We start from the raw sequence: 27,174 nt of genomic DNA on the forward strand, positions 1-27,174 counted from the left end.
AACGGGAGCGGCTTGCTCAGGAGTTTTTGTCATTGATACAGGATGGGGAGTCTGTGATGGAGATTACTCGGATGTTCACTGAGAGGGCTATGTTTTTCCCGGAGTTTACGTCAGAGCAGTCTCAGATGATTCGTTATCTGAGTATGCTCAAGATGGATATACGGCAGTTTGTGGCTACACAGCGTTGTGATACCCTCCTGGATCTACAGGAAGCCACGAGGCGGCATGAGTTGGAGATAGAGCTGCAGCTGAAGAATCAGCATCAGGCACCGGCACAGTCTCAGCCGGTGGTTAAGCGGTCTAAGACCGCTGATACTCGATCTGGGAGTCAACAGAGTCGCACTTGTGGAAGGTGTGGCAGGGGTCATTCGGGAGTTTGTCGAGCAAGAGGTGGGTGCCACAAATGTGGAAAGGAGAGGCACTATGCCAGGGACTGCCGTCAATCTGCCCCTCCAGCAGATATGAGGATTTGTTACCATTGTCATCAGGTTGGTCATGTGAAGACGAACTGTCCGCAGCTCGCCGCCAAGTCGGCGCTGGGTCCCGCGCCAGCTACTGTGAGGATTGGAGATGGGAGGCCAATCAAGGTAGAGCCTCTGAAGGCTCAGGGTCGCGCCTTCCAGTTCACGGCCGAGGAGACCAAGGCAGCACCGGATGTGGTTGCTGTTACATTTCTATTATTTGTCTCAATTATTGTATTCGTGTTATTCTTATGGATTGTGCCTATGGTTAGGTACGTTTTTAGTGAATTCTTTGCCTGCTTTGGTATTATTTGACTCGGGGCCTAGTCGGTCGTGTGTATCTCAGGCCTTCTCTAGAGGGTTCAGTGTGCCGATAGATGATCTTGAGTGTCCGTTGCGAGTTTCGGTCGCTAACAAGCACGGGGTTTCTACTTCTTTGGTCTACCAGGGATGCGAGTTGGAGATTTTTGGGGTGTCCTTCCCGTTAGATTTGATTCCTATCCCCATGGGGGATGTATGCGTGATTGTAGGGATGGATTGGCTTAGCCGTTTTGGGTCCATGATCGACTGTGAGGGACAGCGGGTGGTGGTTCGAACCCCAAGTGGAGGAGAACTGGTAATATATGGTGAGGGCACCAGGTCGGGATCAGGGTTTTGTTCGGCAGCCAGGGCTTGACAGTATATTCAACACAGGTGTGCCGGTTATTTGGTGTATGTGGTGGATATGCGGGTTAGAGAGAAGCTCTCTGTTTTAGAGGTTCCAATGGTTAGAGAGTTTGTTGATGTGTTTCCGAAGGAGTTACCCGGAGTGCCTCCGGTGAGGCAGGTTGAGTTCAGGATTGATCTAGTGTCAGGTGCGGCCCCTATCGCCAAGGCGTCGTACCGTTTGGCACCGCCGGGGATGCAGGAGCTATCATCTCAGTTGCAGGAACTGCTGGGTAAGCAGTTTATTCGTCCGAGTAACTCACCTTGGGGAGCACCGATCCTTTTCATCAGGAAGAAGGACGGTTCACACAGGATGTGCATTGACTACAAGGAGCTGAACAAGTTAACGGTGAAGAACCGTTATCCGCTCCTAAGGATAGACGATCTTTTCGATCAGCTGCAGGGAGCATCTTGGTTTTCCAAGATTGATTTGAGATCAGGATACCACCAGGTCAGGGTGAGGGAGGAAGACGTGGAGAAGACCGCGTTTCAGACTCGTTATGGTCATTACTATTGGGTTTTGAGCATTCTAACACTTCTAAGTGTACATGCAACCCTAAATACCTTGGATCTATGTTTTCTCTATTATACATGCAAATATGAACTTTCAAAGGTATTCATCCTAACTAGCATAATACCATTGATTCATATGAATATATCGAGTTAGAATTACATACCTCTTTGATGTAGAATGTCTTCATGAAGCTTGAGTGCCTAGTGCCCCAAGTGTGACACCTCAAATAGTTCACACAACACCAAATACACTTGGAATAGATTAGAGAGAAATCCACACTTCATAAAATCGGCTAGCCCTTTCACATATATTCTAGTGTCGATTTTGTCACCAATAAGATCTTTATATAGTGTCACAATTAGGGTAAACCCTAATTGTTATGGCTTTCCATTTCCTTTGATCCATGGGTTCAAATACACCATGGAGCATCCTATGGGTTTTAGCCCAACTTAATAATCCATGGAGTCTTAGCCCACTATACAAGTATGGATGATTTACACAATCAACCCATATATTTAATTAGTCTTCTTTTGATCACTTAATTAATCCTAAATTAATTCTTGATCAATACTAATTAAATAATCTTATTAATATATTAGAACTTATAATATATTAACAAACCTTAAGTGTTATTTCTCTCATTATAGTCTATCCAAATGCATGATGCCATGCAACCCAAATGTACCATGTCGGGTCGGGTCAAGTCTTACCAATTATAGTTATGGACTTAGACATTAATCCAACAGTCTCCCACTTGGATAAGTCTAAAACTATTATTGCAAGTATGACTTCCAGAACCGACTGGCAATCGTAGCTCTCAAAAGCTTTTGTCGAACTCTGACCTTGCCGATGATCTCTGACCTTTATCAATGACTTGTCCATTAGATAAGGGATCATATATTCCTCCATTCTAGATATCATATGGACTGAGACATGGATTATAATCATTCTCTCTGTCCATTTGTTGTTTCCCGATTTCCGATTTATGACGACTGACTAATTGAACAAATCAAATCAGTCCAGGCCCGGCCGAGCACTTACATTTGTCATCACCAAATCATCGAGGGGCCCACAGATATCGCTTTTATCCTGAAGATAAAATGAATGGATAAACTTCGACTCATATGGCTTGTTCTACTACTTGTTGAATCATACACAAAGGCACGTTTTATAACATCGAGTTACCGAATGCGTTTTCGTGCAATCAATGTACAACCAACTCATAGTAACAACTCATATCTCTACGTTTGAGGAATATAAGATATTATTGTCTCATGATCACTCATGATAAAATCCAGGACGTGATTCCAATGAGCGCGGGTTGAATCCAATACTCAGAAATTATGAGCACTCATGAGTGTTGTAGCCCTTTGTCCAACATCTTAGACCTCTACAAGCCAACCCATGACAGTCTTAATTCATATCTACTTCCAACATATGACCGACTATGGATGGTTTGAATAACTTAGTCAATCCGGAAGAATAACCTAGTTTATTCTCGAAGTCAAAACATGCAAAATGAAACACAAGAATAATTGAATCTAATATGGTATCAAAACCTATGAACATAAATAAAACACCTTTTATTTATCACCATATGATTACACATTATTCATTGTATACTGTTTCAGCTATCAACTTTATTCTTGAATTTAAAACAATAGTTGTCCCATGCTCCAAGCATGTACACTATGTTTTCTAAGCACTAGTCATGCCATACACCAAGTATGCATACTATGTTTGTCTATGATCTTTACTTTGTGAAATAGATCAATTGAACATAACTTCAATGATTCTCATTTCACAGTCCCTAATCCTTACTACAAATGCAAGAATTCCAAATTCATGCCATTTACTGAAATCTGTTAGATTCTAAACTTATATGCATTGAACCTCTTGTAATGATTATGCACAAAGTCAGAAAGACTTGACAACAACCATTACAGAGCATTCCAAAGGAGATCAACTCCTTGGAAACATCCTTCTTGCATTAAGTTTCCTAATCTTACACAAACTGAATAATTTCTAACTTTGAAACATTTCCATATTCCATTTTGACTATCACTTCTAAACAAGAGTTGCCTCCTTACAGATTATGTCAATATGGTCCTTCCAGAATCAACACTATACTTCCAACTGTCCTTGAGCAACCAATCTTTGGTAAACCTTAGATTGTCCTTGACAATTGCTTAATCCTTTTAGTCATATCCAGTTCTAGACCTTTTCCCTTCTTAATGCCCCAAGCATTTGGAAAATTTTAGAAATGATGAATATAGCACATGTAATCGATCCTATATCCGAAGCATACGGGACACGATTCATGATGTCTCACATAAAGACTAAACCAGTCTTTTGCTATACTATTTCCATTTCAATTTGCCAAGTTCTCATAATTCAGATTATGAAAAGGGATGTCATAATCATAATCGAATTTGAGAACGCAAATAATAGACCCATATACATAATTTCCTTATGTTGAGCCATTCCAACATGAAATTCATATATATATATATATATATATATATATATATATATATATATATATATATATATATATATATATATATATATATCCTTGACTAAATACGATTAAACCCTCAATCTAATCTTTTAGATTTGAGATGAAGTATAATTTTCTCTCTCTTAATTATAGCAAAACAACTTTTTCCCAATTGAAACCTTTTGTTTTCTATAAATAACATTGCTAACTTGCAACCTTGTATCATAATTATCATGCTCCCACTAACATGATGATTATTAGCATAACACTTATGCTCCCACTAGCTCTGACATGTACTCAGAAATCGGCTGGACTTCTAGAAATCAATACTTTATTGACTTTCTTACCAAAGTTCAGATTTATGATAATAGATTGTTTTGATAAAACTTTATCAATATCATACACCTTATCTTAGATAGCTTACAGGTGTGTCTTAAACAATTTTGAGAACTATGAAAAGGGATGTCGTAATCATAGTCTCGATTGTTTAGACCTTTGTTAATTCTCACAAGTCCATGTTAGTGTGCCGGTTAACCACACATGCACGCTCCACTAACGACTGTGAGACTGCAAATATCACAATTGCTATCTAGCTAAAATCTTCTTAGTGAAAGTGTTTCCACACCATCATTTTCATGAATCAGAAAGAAACCTTATGACACTTAGATTTAATGGCGTATGTGTTCTTATCCATGTGAATTGTCAAAACCATAGTCACAAAACAAGGATAATGACAAATTCAAACTCATATGGACTGAACTCAATCTTAATTCCTTGCCACCTGGCAGCTCAAGGGCCTACCATTGCTTCCAAGTTGTTATGCAACCAATTAAGAACTATAAGAACTCAAATGCAAAGCCAACTTTAACTGGAATGGGCACAAAATATGTCAACACGATAGGTTATAAACCTCAAGTCGTGTGCTAGTGAAGAACTTCAGGTTTTATTCTTGATTAGTTCTTGAGGCTTTCAAGACCTGTAAGACTCTCACTGTCCTCTTGACATATAAGACTCTCTTGTCAGATATTCAAGAGATAGTGTTGATTCTAATCAAGACAAACACTTCACACAATTGGCCTTAGTTGGTCTTTGTTTTATCCAAAACATCACAACTTACCAATTTCAAATGTACAAGAGTAGAAAACTTTTATTCTTACATTTGACAAGTGTTTTAAACCTTCTTTAAGACATGTCACTCAAGTTACAATCATAGAGTATAACTCTAAGAATTGTTTTTGGAACGAAGTATGAATCATCTTCTTGATTCAACCACTTCAACAATTCATGACTCCTCTTCTCATCCATAAGAATGCACTAAGATGTCCTTAGAAGACCAATTGTGATATGGTTTCTTAATCATCAAGATGATCACAAAACTTGATGTTAAAGTACTCTCCCATCTTTTCAGATTTGAGAAACTTTTATCTTTCTGCCTAATTTGACTCTTCTAATTCATTCTGCCTTACATAGAAACTTTTCCAATGTTTCAGAATTATACTTAAACGTGTAAGTATAACCATATTTACTGAGCTATAGTAAATTATGACGAATAGTCTTATCGATCTTTTGTGGTGGACTTAGCCAGTGCACAAGAATGTGTACTCTATCCCTTAGTCCTTTACTTGACTCACACATCCATGTGAACAAGTAGTTAGTCTTAATTTTTTCCAATGCTTGAAAGTTCTCATCCATCATGCTATACAACTTGCATGATTCCAAGTTTCTATCCAACTGAAACTTGGGTAACAAGAATCTTTCCTTATTTGATAAATTTAGACATTACCACAAATGAGAGAATCAAATTTACTTTCCAATATTGCTATCAGTGGAATCTTATAAACAACAATTCTCCACAAACGCCATTGTCAGGATACATAAAATAAATAAAATCAAAATTTCCTTTTATTTTAAGACTTTGCGGAAAAACTTATCCTTACAATCCATATGAAAACTTGTTGTTATCTATTCCTAAGCAATATCTCATAACTCCTAAGAAGTAGCTCAAGAATACGATCTTCAAACTATGCGATAGAAATCCATCTATGCAATCAGATTCAACATATTCTTTCTTTAAGTTCCTTCACTTTTCTTTGATTCTTAAAACATCACCATGTGACCCAGTCACATCATGTATCAAGAATCTCATAATAGAAACTTAGCAGAGTTAGATAGCGGACTTTACCTGAAGTAGAGTCAAACTTATTGACTTTACCACCCTTAGGTAAATTGGCAGCTTCGCAACCAATGCCCCTTCCTTTGGTAATTTAACATATGGACGCTTTGGTAATGGAACATGGGAATATCAGAGACTTAGCCTTTCTCTTTACCATTTGGTCAACCGAGTTGACAATGGCCGATCCCTTTCCATTGGGAAGAGAGAGATTTACTGGATATCCAATGTCATCATTGTCAATGTCCATAAAGTTTTGGAAGTTGATCTTAGCAAATAGATAAGATCATTATGGGTCTTGTCATAGTCTGTTTCATAGGAGTCCCAAAGGAACTCACTATGTGAATTAGAAAGTAGTTGAGCCACCAACTTTCTCAAGATTTTGACACCCAACTCTCCCGGCTTGTCAATATGTGACTACATCTCAAAGATGTGATCACACATAGACCTTTGCTTGCCAATATGGCTTGAGTGACCTTAAAATTTTCAAGAACTTGTGGGTTAGAGAGAATAATTGGAGGAGGTGAAAGAAGTATGATTTTTATGGGACATCATCTTCATTTAGGAAAGCTTGTTTCAAGAGATTTGGGAAGATCATAAATGTCTAAACCAGACATCTTGTGGGAGATATTCAAGATAGTTGATTTAAAGTCCTTAATATAACACCCAATATGAAATATTAAGGCTAGGACCCAACACAATACTTTTATAACTTGGAAGAGGGATGCCGTAATCCAAGCTATAAAATATTTAAAGGTAGGTGAATGACGATTCACCAATTTCCACCATGAAAACGAAATAATTTAATTAGGTTTTACTTGGATTTGAAACTCCTAGATCTTTGAGATTCATTGAACTGTTCAATGGCATGTTTCAATCTCGGGTGTGCCCTTCAGGTTTTGTGACTAGGATGCCGAGGATCAGAAAACAAGGTGTGAAGTAACCATGCAAATATACTTGGTACCCTTAAGTGTTTACCCCTCAATCGATGTGTCGGTTAACCACACACGCTCCATCGATACTATGATAAACATTAAGTTGCCCTTTTGTTAAATACGAGTTAGTGTGCCGGTTAACCACACACGCTCCACTAACCTACTTGAACAAAGTAAAAAGTGTAATTTCATGGATTAGCACCTTATTCACTTTTTCCTAAGTAACTAAGATTGGGTATTAATAAGAGTTTAGTTACTTAGTATTTTTCATTAATACTTTTAATGAAAGGAGAATTCTAGTCCATGTCCTACCCATTTGGCTAACGACCCTCCACCAGTCAAGGAAGCGGTGGGTGAGAGTGGACACCCATTAAACTGCCATTTTATAGGCAGTAACCTTATACCCCCTTATAGACCGGATTCGTGAATGAGGCCTACTAACGGTAAGACTGACTTTACTTTTATACATATATATATATATATATATATATATATATATATATATATATATATATATATATATATATATATATATATATGTATTATTAACTTATAATATTATAAAGTATAAGGTTTGAATTTTAACTTTTAAAATTCTAAGGACTAACTTGGAATTAAAGTATTCATAAGTGAAAACTTTTCAAATTCCAAAACTTGAGGGCAAGTTCAAAACCAATTAATTCCATAACTTATGCATTTAAAGTAGTTTTAATTAAAATACTTTTCAAGTTCCATAACTCGAGGACAAGTTATGGAAGACTTTAAACTAATCAAAGAATGTAACTTTTCTTTATTTTGTAGCTTATGGAATTAATTAAGGTTACACATTTTATTACTTAATGAAGTGACTCTTGAACCTCCATAACTTGAGGACAAGACTCTTCATTTTTGTAACCATTGCCAACTTTTATGAGTTTTATGATACTTAAATGTGACTTTTCATATAACTTGAGGACAAGTTACAAAAACACATTTTAGAATCAACTCTTAGATTAAAATGGATTGAAAACACATAATCAATTAACTTATCTATTAATCTAAGCAACTCATATGAACAAAGATAATTCACATCAACCTTTTCCATGTAATTAGCATAACTTTTAAACTAATACAAAACATGAATCTATTGACAATTATCTTTGAAATTGGATTAGAATGAACATTACCACATCAAAAACAAGTTTATAAGTTCAAAAACAGCTTAGGGTAATGTTCCTAGTCTAATTCCAACCAAAACAGCAAGTTGTCAGCACCCAAAACTCGTCGATTTCCTTAAGAAACTCGTCGAGTTCATGCCCAAAATGATGAACTCGTCGAGTTTTTGGCATAAACTCGTCGAGTTTTATGGTCTGGACAGATTCAACTTTGAAAAAACACATTTGCATCAAGTATAAGAGAAAGCAAGCCTAGTCTCTGATACCACTGTTGGGTTTTGAGCATTCTAACACACCTAAGTGTACATGCAACCCTAAATACCTTTGATCTATGTTTTCTCTATTATACATGCAAATATGAACTTTCCAAGGTATTCATCCTAACTAGCATAATACCATTGATTCATATGAATATATCGAGTTAGAATTACATACCTCTTTGATGTAGAATGTCTTCATGAAGCTTGAGTGCCTAGTGCCCCAAGTGTGACACCTCAAATGGTTCACACAACACCAAATACACTTGGAATAGATTAAAGAGAAATCCACACTTCATAAAATCGGCTAGCCCTTTCACATATATTCTAGTGTCGATTTTGTCACCAATAAGATCTTTATATAGTATCACAATTAGGGTAAACCCTAATTGACATGGCTTTCCATTTACTTTGATCCATGGGTTCAAATACACCATGGAGCATCTATGGAGCATCCTATGGGTTTTAGCCCAACTTGATAATCCATGGAGTCTTAGCCCACTATACAAGTATGGATGATTTACACAATCAACTCATATATTTAATTAGTCTTCTTTTGATCACTTAATTAATCCTAGATTAATTCTTGATCAATAATAATTAAATAATCTTATTAATATATTAGAACTTATAATATATTAACAAACCTTAAGTGTTATTTCTCTCATTATAGTCTATCCAAATGCATGATGCCATGCAACCCAAATGTACCATGCCGGGTTGGGTCAAGTCTTACCAAGTTCTCGAAATGCGAGTTTTGGTTACGAGAGGTCTAGTTCCTCGGACATCTCGTTAACCAGGAGGGGATTTTGGTCGATCCGGCCAAGGTGGAGGCGGTTATGCAGTGGGAGACTCCGAAATCTCCCTCAGACATCAAGAGTTTCTTGGGTTTAGCAGGGTATTATCGGAGATTCATTCGTGATTTCTCCAAGATTGTCGTACCCCTCACTAGTCTAACGAGGAAGGAGGTGGATTTTCGGTGGGGCCCTGAGCAGCAGAGGGCATTTGATACCCTCTGGCAGTGTTTATGCGAGGTGCCGGTGTTGACACTCCCCGAGGGAGTGGAGGATTTTATGGTATTTTGTGATGCATCCATCACAGGCTTGGGGGCAGTCCTCATGCAGAGAGGACGGGTGGTACCCTACGCATTGCGGCAACTGTAGCCGCATAATACGAGATACCCTATGCACGATCTTGAGTTGAGAGCGGTGGTTTTCACTCTCAAGATTTGGAGGCACTATCTGTACGGGGTCTGTTGCACTATATACACGGATCACAAGAGTTTGAGACACATCATGGATCAGCCGAACCTCAACATGAGGCAGCGCAGGTGGTTCGATGTGGTCATGGACTATGATTGCGAGATCCTTTACCATCCTGGTAAAGCGAACATGGTTGCGGATGCTCTGATCCGCAAGTCAGCTGGGTCCTCGACCTCAGCCAGGTGTATGAGGATAGCGGTGGATTCCCCACTGGCGGGTTTGGTCAGGGATGCTCAGATTGAGGGAATGAAACCAGAGAACTAGAAGTTGGAGAGGATTAAGGGAGAAAGCGCTCAGTTTGTTCAAGATAGTCGCGGATTGTTGACCCGTTACGGTCGGGTTTGGGTTCCGATGTCTGGAGGGGTCCGGCAGACAGTGATGGAGGAGGCTCATAAGTCTCGTTTTTCGATTCACCCGGGAGCCACCAAGATGTACCGTGATTTGAGTTCGAGTTATTGGTGGCCTGGCATGAGCGAGATATCGCTTGGTTTGTTGAGAGGTGCTTGACCAGTAGGATGGTCAAGGCCGAGCATCAGAGGCCGCATGGTAAGTTGCAGCCTCTGTAGATTCCCATGTGGAAATGGGAACAGATCGCGATGGATTTCATCACGAAGTTGCCGAAGACGGCAAGGGGGTTCGATGCTATATGGGTCATCGTGGATCGATTGACCAAGAGTGTCCATTTCCTAGCCATACGGGAGAGTTCGTTGGCAGAGAAGTTGGCCGACTTGTACGTCAGAGAGATTGTCTCTCACCATGGGGTTCCAGTTTCTATCGTTTCCGATCGAGATGTCAGGTTTACTTCCCGTTTTTGGTAGAAGTTCCATGAGGAACTAGGTACGCGACTGCATTTTAGCACGGCGTTCCATCCGCAGACTGATGGGCAGAGTGAGCGGACCCTTCAAACCCTCGAGGATATGTTGAGGGCGTGCGTCATTGATTTTTGTGGGAGTTGGGATTCCCACCTACCGCTTGCAGATTTCGTCTACAATAACAGTTATCATTACAGTATTGGCGCCCCGCCTTTCAAGCTGTTGTATGGGCGGAAGTGTAGGACCCCAGTCTGTTGGGGCGAGGTCGGGCACAGGGTGATGGGTCGGACAGAGGTAGTTCTGCAAACTACCGAGATGATACAGCAGATTAGACAGCGATTGCAGACCGCTCAGATTCGGCAGAAAAGTTATGCCGACCGACGCCGATCTGAGTTGGAATTTCAGGTGGGTGACATGGTTCTCCTGAAGGTCTCACCCTGTAAGGGCGTGATCCGCTTCAGGAAGAGGGGAAAATCGGGTCCCCGTTACATTGGTCCATTCAGGATTGTTGTCAGGGTTGGCAGGGTGGCTTATAGGCTAGAGCTTCCGGAGGAGCTTAGTCGGATCCACAACACATTTCATGTTTCGCAATTGCGAAAATGCATTATGGACCAGGAGGCAGTGGTATCGTTGGATGACATTCAAGTCGATGAGCGTTTGAACTATGTGGAGAGGCCTTTGGCTATTTTGGAAAAGAAGAAGATTCTGCGGAACAAGGAAATACCTTTAGTAAAGGTACAGTGGGAACATCAGAAGGGATCCGAGTGGACATGGGAGATGGAGGCGGAGATGCGCGAGCATTACCCCACATTGTTTATTCCAGCGAACTTCGAGGGCGAAGTCTAGTTCAAGTGGGGGAGAGTTGTAACACCTCGATTCTTAGGTATTGTTTAAATAAGGTTTTTTTGGGTTAAGCTCTACTCGACGAGTTGGTTAACCTACTCGTCGAGTAGCAGCGGGGTGGGATCGTGTGTTAAGTGACCTACTCGACGAGTCCATATTGGGACTCGGCGAGTAGGAGCTGGCAGATGAAATCCTAAATCCCGCAGTTTGCACCTCTATTTAAAGGAGCCTCAGCCTCCTTTGGTCTCTTTGCAGTCTTTGAGAGCCCCTTAAAACCCTAATACGCGCGTGTGTGTGCCCATTGTGTGTTTGAAGCTTGAAAGGGGATCTTTGGAGGGAGAAGGATTGGAGGAGAAGGAGATTGGAGCAAGTAGAGTGTGGGAATCAACTCTTATCTCGGTTATCATCTTCTGGAGGTAACCACATCGCCTTTTTCCTTGTGAATCTCTTCTAGTGGTTGAGTTTTAGGGTTTTTGGTGAGATAATAAGTTGGAAAGATGAGCTATGGGCTAGATCTGAGGTTGTAACTTCAGATATGGACCCTCCTTGGATTCCAGAAGCATAAAGTTTCAGTTTTGGTCATGATTAAGGTCCCACTTGAGCATGAAGTTCCATTAAGAACTTAAACTAGGCCTTTAGAGCCTTTATAGCCATGCATGCATGTAAAGTTTGAAACTTTACGTGATAAGCATGCCCTAGAAGCTTGGATCTATGATTCGGAGCCGCTGCATGGCTCAAAACAAGTCTGTATGGAAAGAGGACTGAATGGACTTGGCGAGTCGAAAGGTTGACTCGGTGAGTCACATGAAGATGGTCGTGAACTCGACGAGTTGGATGAACAACTCGGCGAGTCCGATGCAGTGGCGGACCCTCTTAGGGGCCAGGGGAGGCCATACCCCCCCCCCCCCCATTTTTTAAGCTCCTAATACATCTGCATATGAATATTGTCAGAATGTCAAATTAGGCCCCCAGTTTTCAGATCTTTTGTGCACGTAATACATCTAATTTATGCAATTTGTTACTAACTAAAACAATGAATAAACAATTACAAAGGTTTCAGAAATCATTAAACAGAATAACAAATCAAAACTAACCTTCTATTTTTTTAGGAATATGTAAATAAGGCAACTATATACTTATAAAATCTATAAAAATCCAAAGATCCAATCCAATCAATTTTACAACGATTTAACTTTGAAGTCGAGAAAATTATAAATGTAAAGCCAAATTTTTATTCTTGCCGTCGGGGAAGACTCTTGTAGCTCACTTGAAGAACAATTTCATCCGCTACATTGTTGTCGCCTTCATATAATTTTCGTTCGCCGGATTGTTCGTCCCATCCATACCTGTTCGCTCTCTCTATCCTCTTCGCCGATCGTCGGAGCCAATTTTTCTGAAGTCCCATTGTTGGTAGCCTCTTTGTCTCCTTTTCTTTCTATCTCTATTATTTTTCTCCGTTATAAGGCATAAAAGAAGAGAAGAAAATTGTGATTAATCCTATCCTTTAGCTTTATAAAGAGACTATATACCCTGTAAAGCTGACACCTACTACCTTATTGAATTAAACAATTTACTTTTTATTTATTACTTTATCGTATATAGTATAAATCAATTTTGGTGTTTGAAATATCTAGATGCTTAATACTTGTTATTTGTTTATTTAGTTGTAAAGTGTAAATAGGAACCACTAAAATAATCCCTAATATGAAAGGGAAGTAAGTTAGTATAACTAAAAAATAAAGTAGTGGTCATTTTTAGAAATAGGCCTCTTTAAAAAAATGTTACGGAAGAAAATAGAATATAAGTTTTTACGAACTCCCTTCTTTTCTACTTTGAAAGAACTTGTTTTTATATTTGTTTTCTGAACTTGAATCCTCAACCTCAAGAAGGGAGGGTACCACCTGATACCGCTAGGCTAGAAACCCTTTGGTATTTAGATTTTTGATATGTCATAATTTTGAACCACATAAAATTTGTTTATATAATTTTGAACTTGGCCTTCGGCCCCCTAGTTCTAGTGTTCGTGTTCCGCCCCTGGTCCGATGAAGATTACCATAAGACTCGATGAGTTGAAGAACAACTCGGCGAGTCGGATGAGTTTTCCCTAGAATATGTATGTGTGTGTATCCGTCGAGTTGCAAGGAGGGAACTCGACGGGTAGCCTTAAAGTTTGAACGAGAATCGAAGGAACTCGACGAGTCACCCGATGACTCGGCGAGTTGGATTGTACTTCAAGGAACTCGGCGAGTAACCGAGGGTACTCGGCGAGTTGGGGTCAACATGGACTGTTGACCTTGACTGAGGACTTTGACTTTGACCAGGGGCTAACTGGTGGGTTATAGAGTACCTTATAAGGTTAAGGACTTATGAGTATATTGTACTATGATCATAGGTGGTGGAGCCTGTGTCAAGCGACCCAAGAGCTGGAGTTTATCTTCCGAGTCGACATTTTCAAGGTGAGTTATCCTCACTATATCGATAGGGTCTACGACACCAAGGTGGACCCCTTAGTTGTTATTGTTATGGTATGCTACATGTGTCTTTGTACATCGAATGTCACTGGTAACATTTTATTACTTTGTCTATGTTTTTAGTTTTCCAAAAAAAAAAATCCAAAAAGAGTTTATTATGTTTTGTCTTTAAATTTCAAAATCAAAAACTCAAAAAGATTTTCTTCATTTTTGTCTTTCATTTGCAAAAACAAAAATTCAAAAAGATTTTTGTATTTTTGTCTTTATTTTTAGAAAACAAAAATCTGAAAAGATTTTCTTGTTTTTATTTCATATTGTGTTTAACTATTTGTGGCTCATTGTAATAACATGCTTTGGTGGCGAATGCTCAACGGTCACATTCAAAAGGGGTACATGTATGATTTCACACTAATGTCCTAGTTAGGAGTCCCTAGAAGCATGTTGTTGTATGTTGACCTCAAGCCTCAAAGAGTTTATGTGTTCAAAGTCTTAATGGATCTCTTACTACGAGTGTTCCTTCCCAACCAGACTATATTCAAATTAGTCAAAGAGCTAACTTTCTCTTCTCATTCTAAGTAAAGAGATTTATATAATGTCTATATCTTTTGTAGAGGTAAAATACGTTTCTTTAACCAATCTTTTTCAGCAACATTTTCTTCACGATCATACACATCACTTGTATATCCTTGACATCTCTGGTCGAAACCAATCAGAATGTAGATATTGCACCAATACGTGTTTATGATTCTGATTCATTTTTCTGTGATGTTGGTGAAACCCAACAATGCCAACTTCTAAGGAATTGATGGTGAACTTTTTGTTCAAGATTATAACGAAACATTTGTTTCAGTACCATTTTTTAATATTCAAAATCATATTCCTTTCGTCATGCATGATCTTAACAAAATGCTCTATAACCAAGACATTTTTTCCCAACAAGATCCAACTCTTAAAATTTTTTTGGAATATGATTTCCGTCTGAATATCTTTTTGAACTCTTGTCACTTCGCACATTATCTAACCTTACTTTTTCTTGACTACACTAGTTATTCGAGTAATTTTTTCAATCAACTCACACTTATGTTAAGTTGTGGTATTGAGCAAAATTATGCCTACCTGCGAAACCTATAGAAAAAGAGGCCTTTCTTTGCTCATTGATGAGTATTCGATTGTACTTTACAGGAAACCAAGCAATCAGTTCCTCATCTCTCTTGATTTCGAATGAAGAGATATTTGCCTGGGATCCTACTGCTTTCATATTAAATGCTATTTGATATTAATAATCACACATTTTTTTAATTGGATTCCCACTTATTCTTTGGCACACATTTGCGCTGGAATCCATGAGGTTTTGGGTACTACCAATTCGAAACCTAGATTTCACAAAGTTTGGCATATGATTTTTCTTTTCAATCCCAAAAACAAATGAGCCTATCCTCAATTTTAAGGTCCGGTGTTCTCTTGATGACATAACCAAATGGTGTACTTGATCTACAGTGCGAAACATATGACAGTTCTTATCCTATTACGAACAACGAGAAGCTTGGCGGATGTGATGATTTTGTATTTCACGGGATTTTAGGAAATCATGATGATCTCTTTATATGATGTGGCGACTTTTACGGTAACCAGTCCCATAAATAATGTAACACGTGGCAGAATCTGATTGGTTACCGGTTCAAATTCAAATTATCCGTCGACTATAAAAGGAATTTGGTGGTGGTATTTGAAGACTTTATGCTCTCTTGTCAAATTTTCCCTAAATTTCTCCAAAGCGTACCGTCCTCAAACAACTTTTGCAAACCCTAACAATGGTCGCTCCTACTGCAAATTTGATCCTTCCAACACCACAAATGATGAAGAGACGTCTCAGCCATTATTAAAGATTTAGAGTTTCAATCTTTTTTGCTGCCAATATTCAGAACACTTGCAGATGTTGATTGTAGCCCTAAATCACCTTGTTCTCTAAATTGTCTTATCATCATCGTTTGTTGTTCCAATGACCTGGTTATCACTTGTGGGTTCAACAGAAGTTTTCAATAAAACAACGAAGATCGTTACTTTTCAACTGACGAACAATAAATTCCAAAAGATCACAAAGCGACAGTTTGCTCAGATCATGAAGTTAGCATACACATGTCCTTTCTATGAAGTTACAAATGAACAGGTTCTTTTTATGTCTAACGAGATGGGACATCAACCTCCTCTTACTGGGATAAGTCAATTTCGCAAATCTTATCTTCCCTATGTGCGTAATTTTCTTTTTGGTATTATACTACGATACCTAACAAACCGTTCAGAGTTAGACAGATCGAAATTGGAGGTCTATGATATGATTTCTAGTCTTTATTATGATTTAAATGTTGATTATGTTACTTAACTTTGGGAAGAGTTTGGTACATCAATCACCAACACCAATGTAGCGAATGGTGTTTTATGTGCAAGATATTGGAGTTTAATCCTTAGATATGTGTATGAAAAGGAAGGGATTTTTGTTCCCTCAGAAGATGAGAAGGCATAGTTTTCTACTTTGCAGGTTCCTAAAGTGGTTATTGATGATCCAGTTTTTTTCCCAATGTTTCTCGCATTCCAGACGCAATGTTAAGACGAATTGATTCTGCAAACCCAATTACGGTTCAATATTTGGCATTTATCAACACAAATGTCATAATTGGAGTTCTTTTGCCAAAGGGGGCTGAGGGTTCATTGTTTAGTGCTCGTTTTTCGATCACTAAATGAACTAAAAATATTATTTTTGTCCCCGGATTGTACAATTTACATCATTTTTTTTAGCTTAAAAAGATAAATTTATGTTAATGAATATAATAGACCTAATATTTCCCTGTTGGTATTTTTGTGCCTATTCAGTTGGGTTTTTGACCTGTCTTGCATGGGTTCCTCATCTCTTATTCTACAGGACGATGAGAGTTAGGCTTCTTCTTATTAAGTCCAAAGTTCTTAAAGGAATTGACGACTCATTAACTTGTCATCACAAGTGCAACTCGAGTTTCTTGAGTTCCCCTCCTCCTATTCTACAGGTTGATGGGAGATGGTTTTCTTGCACGAAATCCATAATATAGCACATTGTGCTTTGCATCGGAATTGACGATATTTATTTTACTTGTTAATGCAAGTGCAACCTATGTTTCATGGGTTCCCCACCACTTATTCAACGAGTCTTGGTGGGAGTTGGACTCATATTATAATGTCCAAATGGTTTCTGCAAGGAATTGACGGATTTGAAAGAAGATAAATTCATCACGAGAAAATAAGGCGAATAAAAGATGTTTGGCAGATTGACCAAGTCTCGGTGTTTTCATCATATCCGGCTCCTCGGGACTCCGACTTAGGCGATTCAAGATGTTTCGGAAACTAGACACAATTATCTACAAGTTTCGTGTTTTGAGTTTTCACTAATTCAGTCGTTTTCCAGTTCAAAATCGACTTGGAAGTTGAAGTTAGTTTGCTGGACGAAAATCAAAAGCTAAAGTAAATTTTGAAATAAAGTTGAAAGATAAAGGGCTAAAGTTGTAACATGCTGAAAGTTGAAAGCAAAGGGATAAAGTTGTGCAATGCTTGAAAGTTGGAGGATCATTCATGTAATTATGATCTATATAATAATTGTTAGGCGATCAAATGGGGGGTGGCACGAATAAAAAAAAATACGCACGGAAAATACCTACGAAGATAAGATGGCCGCCATTCCTTCAGCCACCACGATTGTTGCGATTGCAGAGGACATATGACTTCGTTCTTGAGGCTACGTATGCAGCAATCACATATACGAAGTAAATCAATTTGGTCCTCTATTTGAATTTCTAGTTATTTTGTTTATTTATTTACTTTTGTTTCTCCTGCTACGTAACTTGCTTTTGGTTCATAACTTGCTTTTCATTGTGTGTTAGTTTTATGGTTGTTTTAAATATGTTGTTTAAACTTTGTTTATCCACTCTTATCAATTTTAATTTTATGGAGTAATAATCTTTAGGGTTTGGTTGACTAGGGTGAGATGATAATTTTAATGTAGTTGATTTTGTTTGAACCAATTTTGTTGAAATCGAATAGCATATTCAAATGTGTTCTTATTTTAAAAATATAAATTTTGATGGGTAACTTTGATTTTGGCTAACACTTGATCAACGTTAGTTAGGGTTAATTTTCTTGGTTTAAATTTAATATTTACATGCTTATATTGACTTCGAGAGAAGCTTTATTTGTGACGTCGTTTGAATATGAATGTGCGGTTTCGTTATCTCGCTTCAACTTAACATAGACGTGTGTTAGGGCATTTTTAACAAAACCATTGGATTTAATGTTTTTTTTTTAAATCATAAACTACATAGAGATATGAGTGAATGTTTTTTTTTAAATCGAATCATGAGACCGAGAGGTAATTGATAATTTTTGTTGGTGTTAAGTTATTCGTTTCTATATAATTGCATGGTTTGACAAATTAGTTGCATTAGAAGAATCATTGAACCCGTATAAGTCAACCGAATCTCATTTTTCTCATAATTGTTAAATTGTTAAATTGTTTTCTTTGTTTGTTCGATTATTTTAGTTTTCATTTTTACCTTGGTAAATTTAGTTTAATTTTATTTTAATTATTTCTTTAGTTTAATAAAATCAATCACTTAAGCAATCAATTGCCTAATTCACTCTTCCTTAGAATAGGATAGTCCCTGTGGGTTCAATATCTGGTCTTACGACTATATTACTTGCACGACCTCGTATACTTGCGAGTACGCGTTTTCGTCAACATTCATCAAAGGCTTTTAAAGCACAAATAAAAAGAAGAAGACTAAACAACTACAACATGTTCAAGAGCATGTGGAAGGAAGTTTCAAAACTTGTTTAGGAGCATGTGGAGAAGGAAGTTTCTAAGGAAGTCATTCCTTTGAAGACATGCATTCTCAAATGTACAAAGAAGTCGGCTAAAAGGCCTCAACATTCTCCTATTAGGCCATTCGTTCTAGAAGTTGAAGTCGAAACCCCTACCAAATCCCAACACAGTCATTCTTCTTCTAAGGGGGTAAAGAAAATTCGCAAACCTCAACTTAACAGACGAGGTGTGCTTGTTTGAGACATTCCTTCTCCTGTTTTACCAGCTTCCAAGAAACGCCAAGCACAAGAGATGGTTAAAAAGATTAAGAAGAAACATAGACAACTTGAAGACCCGCTTGATAAAGTCATTGTCGAATCAAATCATGGCAGTGATAGCGAATGATAGAATATTCACATTGATGATACTGGCTTTGGGTCACCTCAAAGGGATTCTCCAGTTCAGTCAATTTTCGAGGAGACTGGAAATCCTGGTGTCAATGTACATGTATCTAATACGGATAAACACCAATTTGAGTGATCCTCCATCTACTTCCATCCCTGAGAAGTCAATAGTCATACCACCTGAGGTTTCGCAAGTCGAGTCTTATACGGAGGAGGTTCACACCTCAGGCATCATTGTGTGCGTGTCTAATACAAACACAAATGTCACCATGGGTGAAAAGGTGATGAACAATGAAGCCTTTGGTACTTCCCATCCCGAAACATTAATTGTTTCCACATCTCTAATTCTTTCATCTACCATAGAAACCACAACTCTTGATACCTCAACTTCACTACCACCATTATCTTCTCATATCCCTTCATCATTTCCTACTTCCACAATCTCACCAACATATTCCACAATCATGCATGAACCAATTACTACTCATGGGATTTTTGGTTGGCCACGACGTAGTGGTGGCATAATCACGACGTGGCAGTACATTTTGGGGGCGTGCATCTTTAATGAGTGTCATTGTGTGGCATTATATTGGCCACGCCGTGGCATCCGTTTTGTGTAAAACCCTAGTTTCGGGTTTTGTGCCCATATATAAGGGATGTTATGGCTAGGGTTTTAATCACTCTCAGCCTCCATCACCTCCCTCTCACTTTCTTTGTAGCCTTAGCCTCCATGTTGATGATCTTGAGCTTTTGTAGGTATTTTTGTGTTTTCAAGAAAAAGGAAGCACATTTGGAGAGTATATCTAGCTTGCAAGCCACATCATCATCTCCAACCTCATATTTTGGACCTTTATAAGTGATCAAGATTCAACATTTATTGCTTTATGTCACTAGATCTAGGTTTTTGTCCTATTTTCTTCATGATGATGTAGTTAGAATGGAAGGGTCCATAAAGTTAGCAACTTTATGGATCCTTGTGGTCCTTGGAGTATCTTATAGTCCATATCTGAAGTGTCTTGTGGTTTTGGAGCACCTTGCATGAAATATTGGTGTTTTTCTTCACTTTTGACCTGGCTTGAACTCTAGTCATGTATTGGGCATGCATGGCCGAAAAGAACAACAATATTTAGGTATTAATGATTATTAGGAAGCTCTTTGGAAAGGATGAAGGGTCGGATTAATGATTTGGTGGTTGAACCCATTAAGTTGTGAAAATTCATCTCCCACTGTGTGGCAACCTGTTCGACACGACGTGGGGACTGTAGAATTCATGATTGTTCTAGAATTTTGTTGCTACGACATGGTGATTTGTGTTCCACGACGTAGCGATGGTTTTCTTTGTGACTAAGAAGTTGATTCGAGTCCAAACTCATCAGCCACGTCGTGGCCATGGGTTGGCCACGATGTGGGGGCCTATCGAAGTAAAACTTTGACCGTTTACTTTTTGACTAGGTTGACTTTTGGTCAAATTGTTAGTATTCTAGTGTAGACTATGGTAGGACCTTGTGTGATTCAATAGGTGGGTAGTAGCACCTTTTTTTAGACACCGAGCTGAGATTTGTCTAATCATGTAAGAAAGTGGGTCTTCTCACTATATTGCGTATGATGCTAGTTGTCTTGGTGACTCTTACATTTATATGTTAGGCTAGGCCCATTATTTTTATGTTGGATTGGGCCCATTTATTATACTTTGGGTTGGGCCCATTTATATGTATGTTTAGTTGGGCTCATTTGTATGTATGTTGAGCTGGGCCCATTTACATGTGGGGTTGGGCCCAATGGTATGGTATGTGGTATTTTGGGAAACTCACTAAGCTTTGTGTTTACGATTTGTGGTTTAAATATTTTTCAGGTACTTCCAGTTCCAAAGAAATGGCCCGGTTTAACTGCACAACATCCCCTTAGGATTTTCGCATTGAAGTTTATTCTTTTACTCTGATGATTGTGATACATTTCAACTATGATTGGTTTTGAAACATATGATGCATAGATTTGATAGTTATAAAAACAAGAAATTTTACCACTATTTTTTGGATGTTACATTTAGCTTACAATTGTGTATTGTTGTGTGGAGTATTTTGGGAGAACTCACTAGGTTTTGACTTATAATTATGGATTTAAATGTTTGCATGTACTTTAGATGATCGGGGCAAAGCGAATGCATGATCTTACACATCCTCCTGCTGATTTATGTTTGAGAGATGATATTGATACTCTAATTTTTATGATTTTGTTTTGAAACAATGATTGATTACTTTATGGGTTTATGAAAACGTCTTTTGAAAAATAAAATATTTTACTATGGTTTTTGGGACGTTACATATAGATGTTGAGTTTTCGGAAGTTGAAATCATATGCTAGTTTTTTGTGCTTGATGAAGCATATGTTTTGGTTGAAATCTGATATGCTAATGGTTTTGATAATACTTGTTATTAGTAGCATCAATTTCATTTTCTTTGCCTATAATAAGAGTTGAATAAACTTGTTATTTGTTGGTTCACATGCTCACATGCACCCTATGTGTTTAATAAAATGCTTGACTGAAATCATGAAACAAGAATATTAAGCAATTAATATGTATCATCTAATGTTGAAATCATATGCTTGAAAATTTGATGCATAAATCGTATGGTTGAAATCTGATATGATTTGATGAAAATCTACATTTGTTATTCTTAAGATGTGTCGGGCTTGTTGGATGAAAAGGAAGCTCAAGGCATTTCATGGAAAGGTTTCAAATTCTGATTTATAAAGTTATTTGTGTGTTATGTTACATAAGGGTATTGTACTTGTCATGATTTGTAAGGGAAGTAGGCTGTATACATGTAATGTGATTCGTAGTTATTGTTATATACCGGTATTGTACTTGTTTTCATGGCTAAATACAAGAAATAGCAATGTATTTTTGTTGATTACTTTATTATAGCATTATACTTTAACTTTCTCCTATTAGATCATTGTATTTAGAAAAATCTATTTAGTTATAGCAATATCATCCAAAACAAAGAAATTTTGATTGTTAGAATTGAATAGATTTGTCGAATATTTATGTTTGATTCTTTTTATATATTCAAGACGTTGGTTCGATTATTTTATAAACATAAACATCAGCAAAAAATTAATACAAAACGGTATGATCATTTTTATAATTCACCACATCAATTCATATATTCCAACCAAACATCATCTTAAAAATTAAGATTCTTTTAAAAATACAACATTTTAAAATTTTAGATCTTAAAAATCTAGATCCTCTCAAACAATCCCTAAACCCGATAAGAATCCCCTTTAAGATCCCTAATGAGGATCAATCCAGTTTTCATGGACAAGAATCTTATCTCTGTCGAGGAAAAGGATACCAAAATCCAGCCTGAACTCGTCAGTTGTTATTTTTACGTGTAACTATTAGTGTGGTTACCCTTGCTCTCTCATCATTATTTATTATATTTTATGTACAATTTAGATAATTTTTCCAAAAACTTTAAAGAAATTATGAAATCGAAATAATGAAATGATGAAGGACGTTGGCGGCCAAGTTTGCATGCACTTAATTAGAAGTTACAAGTTACAAGTGACGTTGAAATTACGAAGCGAAAAGTAAAACCTTTGTTTCTTTTTTAGAATTAGAATTTAATGTTTATAGAGAACAAAGATTTTAGTTACTTGCGTTCTTCCGTCAATCCGATTATTTCGTTTCGTAATTTCAACATCACTTTTAACTTCTAAATGCATGCAATGCAATCACAGCCACCAACGTCCTTATCAAGTAATTAATTTACCAATATCATTTTACTTTCTTATGCTTCTAACATTATATAAGATCCAACTTTACGTAATAGATACAAATTTCGCCACTTTTAACCACATGTAAAGGTGCATAGCCGAAAGTCTTATATATAGAGGTGAAATTATATTTAAACTGTAATTCGGTCTTTTGCTAACTTATAGTAAATAATTCGGTCTTTTGCTAACTTATAGTAAATTTACCAATTTATCTTTTATATTAATTTATAACCACATGAAAAGAGAAACTCAAACGTCTATAACTCATGCATATCAAAAGGCAAACTCAAACGTCTATAACTGTCAAATGTCAATATTCAAGTTTGTTCAGTTTGTAACTGAAAAAAAAAACACGTGACAAATTTAGGAGAATAACATAACCAAACTAATTAATCATATAAATCTAATTTTTAAAACGACAAATAATTAAACAAAAGTCTAACTTTATAGGCTTAATATAAATAAACGGCAATAAATGAAAGTAGGACGTATGTGTGGATGTTGCATTTTTACGTTTACTAGCCATACAAAAACATTTGTTAAAAGTAAACCTCTCAAACCCGGCCTTTATTCAACCACCAAAAACAACCAAACTCATTTCTTTCATAACCTTCCCGCCAAAACCACGTACCATAATCTTTTGTTCTTGAAGAATTGAGCTTCTTCTTCAATGGCGGAATATTCATGCAGTTTGATGGTCTTGTTGACTCTCTTCTCAAGCTTCTTGGTGTGTATAAACGCCAACTTTGATTATAAAGACGCCCTCAAGAAATCCATAATTTTCTTGGAAGCTCAAAGGTCCGGGAAGCTTCCTCCACACCATAGGCCTCCATGGAGAGGAGATTCTGCTCTTGATGATGGAAAAGCAGCCGGCGTAAGCCTTCGATCGGAAGCATCAATACATATGCACATAGATACACATAATTATAATGTTTTGACTTTTTTGGTTTTGACGTGTTTATAGGTTGATTTGGCCGGCGGATACTATGATGCCGGAGATAATGTCAAGTATGGTTTCCCGATGGCGTTCACCGTGACCACATTGGCATGGGCTGCATACTTTTATCAGCCGGAGCTTACCGCAGCCGGAGAAATACATAATGTTCGTAATGCTATCCGATGGGGTACCGATTATTTTCTTAAAGCCAGTAGTCTACGTAATCGTTTCTTTGTTCAGGTATAATCAACGTATATTTATATAATTAATTAATTTCTCAAACATACGTTTTATGTTGTTCACTCGATCAGAATTCTTGACTTTTCTGAAATGAAATTAATAGGTCGGAGATCCGGTGACAGATCACAAGTGTTGGATGAGGCCTGAAAAGATGAAATCAGCAAGACCAGTTTTGGAACTTAATGAAAAAAAACCTGGAACTGAAATTGCAGCCGAAACTGCTGCTGCTTTGGCTGCTTCAGCGATTGTGTTTCGGGGTGTAGATCAACCTTATTCTCAAAAGCTTCTAAATGGAGCCAAAAAGGTTTTCTTTTTCAAGTTTTTTAATTTCGGTATACGTGTTTTTATTTGTATTAATATAAAAGAAATCGATTCGATTAATTTGCAGCTGTTTCAATTTGCTCAAGAACATAGGGGAACTTTCGATGGTGAATGCCCTTTCTATTGCTCATTCTCCGGTTATCGTGTATATTCTCTCTCCATCGACTTTCTTACGTAATACAGTATACAAATATTGTGGGGTGATAATAAATAATTACAGAAAACGGATTTGATATATGTAAGATATATGAATGAATTTGCAGGATGAGTTACTATGGGGGGCAACATGGCTATACATTGCAACAAAGAGGCCAATATACTTGAAATTTATACAAGACGAGTCAACCACCGCCGTTGTTACTGAATTCAGCTGGGACCTCAAATTTGCTGGAGCTCAGATCCTTCTTTCTCAGGTATCGATCTTAACGAATAATAAATTACTAGGTTTTATTATTATTATTATTATTATTATTATCTGTAACGTTATGCATGATGTTTTGACACAAGACAGTTTCGATAATGGATTGTAACAGTTGTATTGGGAAGGGCAAAAGGATTTACAGACGTTCAAGCAACAAGCTGATGGATTTGTATGTAACATTCTTCCTGGAAGCCCTTATCGTCAAGTTTTCATGACCCCAGGTCTGATCACACTTTTACAAAATCAGTTTTCGGCTCGAAGTTTATCCACCCAAATTAATACTCATATAGATAAATCGTAAGAAATGTTTGCATGCATGCATGCAGGAGGTTTGATTCACTTAAGAGATGGTGCAAATTCGCAATATGTGACATCCACAGCGTTTCTTTTCAGTGTTTACAGTGATTTGTTAGCTAGACACAAAATGCAAGTCACTTGTGGTGACAAACGTTTCACTTGTGTACAGATCATGGATTTCGCCAAGAAACAGGTATATATATGTATAAACGTCTCTATTTACTAAGTGATTGCATACAATTTAATTTGAACTTAATTAACCTCTGAATTCGGAATCAATCAGCATTCAGAGTGTTTGATAGATATATAGAAACATTATCTTAACCATTAAGATCGAGGATGTAATCATTCAGTGCTAAATGGTTGAGTTTTATGAAATTTCATGCAGATGGATTATTTATTGGGGAATAACCCAGTAAAGCGGTCGATGATGGTAGGGTTCGGAAAGGACCCACCGTTGCATGCGCATCATAGAGGTGCATCTGTGCCGGTGGATGCAAAGGATGATGTAAACTGTGGGATGAGCTTTGTTTATTGGTACAACACAGATAAACCAAACCCTAATGAGTTAACGGGTGCCATCCTTGGTGGACCAGACAGGGCAGATAGATTTGTGGACGCACGGGTTAATTCCTCCATGACCGAGCCATGTACGTATATCAATTCATGTGCGGTTGGGGTTCTTGCAAAGTTGGCAAAACAATATGGCAAACCATGATCATGCATGGTCAAAGTGTGTGTTTGTACATTATTAATGGAACCCAAAATTAGGGATTCTTTGGGCCTATGTAGCAATAGATGTTTATTGGCAAGATGATAGAGATCTTCGTTTATATTGTAATTAATTTTTTTGAGGCGTACAGAAAATATATTCCATATGTAAATTACTAGTTACGTACGATTACCATAAGTTTTCTCATGTAAACATTTGGTTCTCGGCTTCGAAGGCGAATTCGGCCGTGGTCTCTCCCTAGCTCCCAATATCCACACTTAATTGGAGCTCTCTCTCCCCCTAGCATGAGTACTCCCACCTTCGATCGGGTGTCATTTATATCTCCCATTCATCTCCAGCAAAATCATGAGGTAAAATGGCCCCGGCCCTCGCACCTGATCCACCTACTCGGTTTATAATATTTTTATAGTGACGATATTATGCTAATTGTAAATTTATGTATGAGTTCATGTTAATATATTGTTTAACCATTGAATGAGTTTATAAAATTTAGATTAGTTATTATGGCCAAATTTTGTGGTAATCAACAGTTTATTATGTTAATTTATAGGTGAAATTATGATGTTTATGTAAATTTTTGAAGTTTTGATGTACATGATTTTTTTAGAGATTGGATTAGTGTATATGTTAGTTATTTGCCTAAATCTTGAATATGGTGTTTTTATTTATGCTTTTATTTAAGTTTATGTTTGATTAGTGTGTACGTTGGTTATTGCCTAAATTCTAAGTTTGTTGTTGTTTAAAGTCTGTTTCCTAATTTTAAATACGTTATTAATAATTAAAGTATGTTGTATATAAGGTGAATATATTTTCATTTGAAATATGTTACCGTTGTCTATACTACTGTAAGTATGATCAATGATGATATCAACTTTAACATCAATCTCAATACAACATAACACAATAAGGTTTCACTTGGATCCATTTTAACAAGGTATTTTCCTAGTTTGTGAAATAATGGGTTTCCAATACCAAGAGGCATGAGAGTTATCACGTGTGTGTGTGTGTGTGTGTATATATATATATATATATATATATATATATATATATATATATATATATATATATATATATATAATAAATAAAGATACACATAAGACCCTCAAGTATACAACAATAAAGAAAAGTCTAT

General features: G+C 37.2%; 1 protein-coding gene and 1 long non-coding RNA gene across 3 annotated transcripts; both read left to right on the plus strand.

Moving 5' to 3' along the window:
- The first annotated feature begins 17,738 nt into the window (after positions 1-17,738).
- On the plus strand, positions 17,739-21,336 carry LOC128128059 (uncharacterized). The gene is made up of 2 exons (XR_008225660.1): positions 17,739-17,872; positions 21,163-21,336. It is a non-coding gene; the product is annotated as an uncharacterized LOC128128059 (long non-coding RNA).
- Positions 21,337-23,693: 2,357 nt separating this feature from the next.
- On the plus strand, positions 23,694-26,553 carry LOC111893196 (endoglucanase 16). 2 transcript variants are annotated; one of them, XM_023889264.3, is made up of 8 exons: positions 23,700-23,967; positions 24,058-24,270; positions 24,374-24,574; positions 24,659-24,736; positions 24,855-25,004; positions 25,125-25,233; positions 25,339-25,502; positions 25,698-26,553. In XM_023889264.3, the coding sequence occupies exons 1-8, from the start codon at positions 23,764-23,766 to the stop codon at positions 26,025-26,027; spliced, it is 1,449 nt and encodes a 482-aa protein (XP_023745032.1). In that variant the 5' UTR covers positions 23,700-23,763; the 3' UTR covers positions 26,028-26,553. The 2 variants fall into 2 exon arrangements, with proteins under 2 accessions (XP_052622535.1, XP_023745032.1); XM_052766575.1 differs by having other exon boundaries at positions 23,694-23,967; positions 24,374-24,736.
- The last annotated feature ends 621 nt before the right edge of the window (positions 26,554-27,174 follow it).

This window comes from Lactuca sativa, chromosome 8 (genome assembly GCF_002870075.4).
Source record: "Lactuca sativa cultivar Salinas chromosome 8, Lsat_Salinas_v11, whole genome shotgun sequence".
NCBI classification, from domain to species: Eukaryota; Viridiplantae; Streptophyta; class Magnoliopsida; order Asterales; family Asteraceae; genus Lactuca; species Lactuca sativa.

Excerpts from the sequence above, each read along its gene's own strand:
- LOC111893196 (XM_052766575.1), top strand. The coding sequence starts at position 23,764 with ATGGCGGAATATTCATGCAGTTTGATGGTCTTGTTGACTCTCTTCTCA. Across the intron at positions 23,968-24,057 it reads ATGATGGAAAAGCAGCCGGC|GTTGATTTGGCCGGCGGATA; the intron begins GTAAGCCTTCGA and ends ACGTGTTTATAG. Across the intron at positions 24,737-24,854 it reads GCTCATTCTCCGGTTATCGT|GATGAGTTACTATGGGGGGC; the intron begins GTATATTCTCTC and ends ATGAATTTGCAG.